Consider the following 2,624-nt stretch of genomic DNA (forward strand, 5'->3'; position numbering starts at 1 on the left):
TAGACCACTAACAGTCGCAGGAGGGGTGCACGAGGCCAATGTTGAAATGCGGTGCAAACTGGCACGAATAGTACCCTGATTCCAGACCCACCCCAAAATGTTAGTCTTGACTGGGGCAACGATCGTCTTACTGGGAGATAAGCACAGATTGCATGCCTGGAGGCTAAGACCTTTTTCTACACTGCAAGAAGATCCTCAAGGGTATCGGCACCACAGTACAGGACATCAGTGACCTTGGCCACCTGTCCCTGTTGAAGGAGGTCGCCAAGCACGCGACCGGTTAACTCCTCTAATGCGGTTTCTGAGCTGGCCATGCTCATGGCACATCTGGCATACACACGGACTCCTTTAAATGGCGTGACCACCCCGCAGTACTTCATAGAAGATTTGGAAAGGGGAATTTGGTAGAACGCCTTGGTGAGGTCTGTCGCAATGATATATCTCCACTGAGCTATCAGACGCAGTGTGGCATCGACATTCGGCATCAGCGACGGTTGGGGTTTGCTATAACGGCCCACATCGGCGAATGCTGTAACAAGACGAAACCCCCCGTTAGGCTTTTTGACAAGAAACGATGGGTTGACATATTCCACATCGACATCAATGTCCTCGGGCTTTCGAAAAACACCAAGTGACTCCAGCGCATCAAACTGAGCCTGCAGTTCCTGCAGCTGGCCTCTGGAGTACTGCGGGACCCTTCTCATTCGCTGAGGCGGTTGGACAGGCCCTATGTTTACCCTTGCTTGGAAGGGGCCAGCAGCGCCATTATAGCCCCTAAACTGTGGACTGAAGATCTCATCAAATTCCCTATGGACCTCCCGAAATGTATCTCTAATGTTCGCCGTCATATTGCCATTGGGGTCTAATGAGATAAGGTCAGAGAATAGTGTTGTACTGTGCATACTGGGCTTGCGAGTGACAGCTTGAGGAACTTCCACCTGGGCTTGTTCAGTTTGGGGCTCTGGTATGTAGGTAATGCGAACACGGCATTAATGATCATGTTTTCTAATGCCCTGTGGTGCGTCAGTCAGATTAGGAATTCAGATTTTTCCGGATACCCCTACAAACAACGATGGAGCAAACCAGTGTGTACAGTCCTCGTGCGGCTCAACAGCGAGCTCCTCGTTAAACTTTGCAAGTTCTGCTGGAAGTTCAAGTTCGACAAAGTCCCCAGGCCACACAGTATGTGATGAGGTAGCACGAAGCACATGAGCTCACCGAATAGCATGTCTGTCTCCATACGTCCGATTGGCGCCATACTCGTATGTGTCTGATGCCACGCAAGTCTGATGTCTAGCGGGGCGGATAGAGATGTCATTACATTCCATAAAGGGGATGCCAGCGAGAATGTCCGAATCCAAATTTTCTACCACAAGTCCATCAAAAAAGAGCATGTGCCCGCCTAATTGAAAATGTGTGCGTGTTTCTCCAACCACCTTCAATGGAGAGGAGCCATCTGCCTGACGAGCTGACTGCGTACTGCTGGAGACTTTAAGGCCCAGTTTGGTGGCACATGCTGCCCTTATCATGTTTCCAGTTGCACCACTGTCGATGGTCAGCCTAACGGGGACGTGACCATGGAAAGCCTCGAGGCAGGGTGACTGCATGATGTGAACGCGCTGTACCGCCTTAGGATTGAAGGATATGTCCTTGCTGTCATCCTCGAACTCGCCGTCGGAGTGACATGGAGAGCCAGCAACTTGCCGCGCCCTGGCAATGAAAGCTTTGTCTGGAGGGGGCAGGAAAGGGCACTTACTGAGGAAGTGATTGTCCGGTCTGCGAGCCTCCTTACAGAGTGGGCAGGACTTCCTGGATCGACCCAGTGAAGCAAACTTCTGTCTTGGAGGGTTAGAAACGGCTGAGTGCATAGCTCTGGCATCCTCTGATGACTGTAGCTCATCCAATAATGAACACAGGGCCTGAGATATCTCTGGTTTGATGGATGCCAGAGTGCGTGACCGTAACTCTGTGCCATACCTCTGCTTTACAAGCTTTGGCAAATCGCTGTGTATAAGACGAAGCCAAGTTAGAACAATGAAGTTTTCGATCGAGGGAGAGAGCTCCTCATCCTCTAGAATGGCTTCACCTCCGTGAGTAATGCCAGAGTCTCTGCGTAGTAAATTGTCCTCAACAAAAGCCATTAATCTCTGGTACAAATCCTCTGGCCCTTCATTAGACTCAAGCTTAATAGCAGCAAAGTCAATGAAATGTGCACCAGTAGATTGGAATCCATAATGTAGTCTGATAGTCTGCCATATGTTATCAATGCAAGTGGAGTTTTTAACAATAGTATTTCGGGAAATAACAGGGCAGTAGTTAGCGATCTGCCCCAGCATAAGCTCGAGCATGCTGACCTTTTGTTGGCGCGTGCGCCGTTGCGCCGCGGGAACATCATCGTCGTCGTCATCGGTAAAACCTCTGAATGGTGAAGCCCTTGTCTTCTTTTCCCAGCGCGCGCCGTCAACTAGAAAAGGAGCGAATTCATTGTCCAATGACAACGTGTAAACAAGGTTCTGACGCCAGTTCTCAAATGAATTCACAGTCTCAACTTTCGTTAGGCACCACTGCTTAGGTGCTCTGTGTGTATTCTCCATCGCTAATATCTCGAGTGTTGTCAGCGGAGA

General features: G+C 50.0%; 1 protein-coding gene across 1 annotated transcript in view; it reads right to left on the reverse strand.

Moving 5' to 3' along the window:
• Positions 1 to 1,001: 1,001 nt before the first annotated feature.
• LOC107755918 (uncharacterized) overlaps positions 1,002 to 2,624 on the reverse strand; it is a 4,087-nt gene continuing 2,464 nt past the window's right edge. Inside the window, exon 2 of the mRNA XM_016572882.1 lies at positions 1,002 to 1,133. Within this exon, the coding sequence (XP_016428368.1) occupies positions 1,041 to 1,133 (93 nt within the window). The 3' untranslated portion in view covers positions 1,002 to 1,040. The remainder of the gene's footprint in view (positions 1,134 to 2,624) is intronic.

The sequence above is a fragment of the Sinocyclocheilus rhinocerous genome, unplaced genomic scaffold, assembly GCF_001515625.1.
Source record: "Sinocyclocheilus rhinocerous isolate Xijiao unplaced genomic scaffold, SAMN03320098_v1.1 scaffold1404, whole genome shotgun sequence".
Taxonomy (NCBI): domain Eukaryota; kingdom Metazoa; phylum Chordata; class Actinopteri; order Cypriniformes; family Cyprinidae; genus Sinocyclocheilus; species Sinocyclocheilus rhinocerous.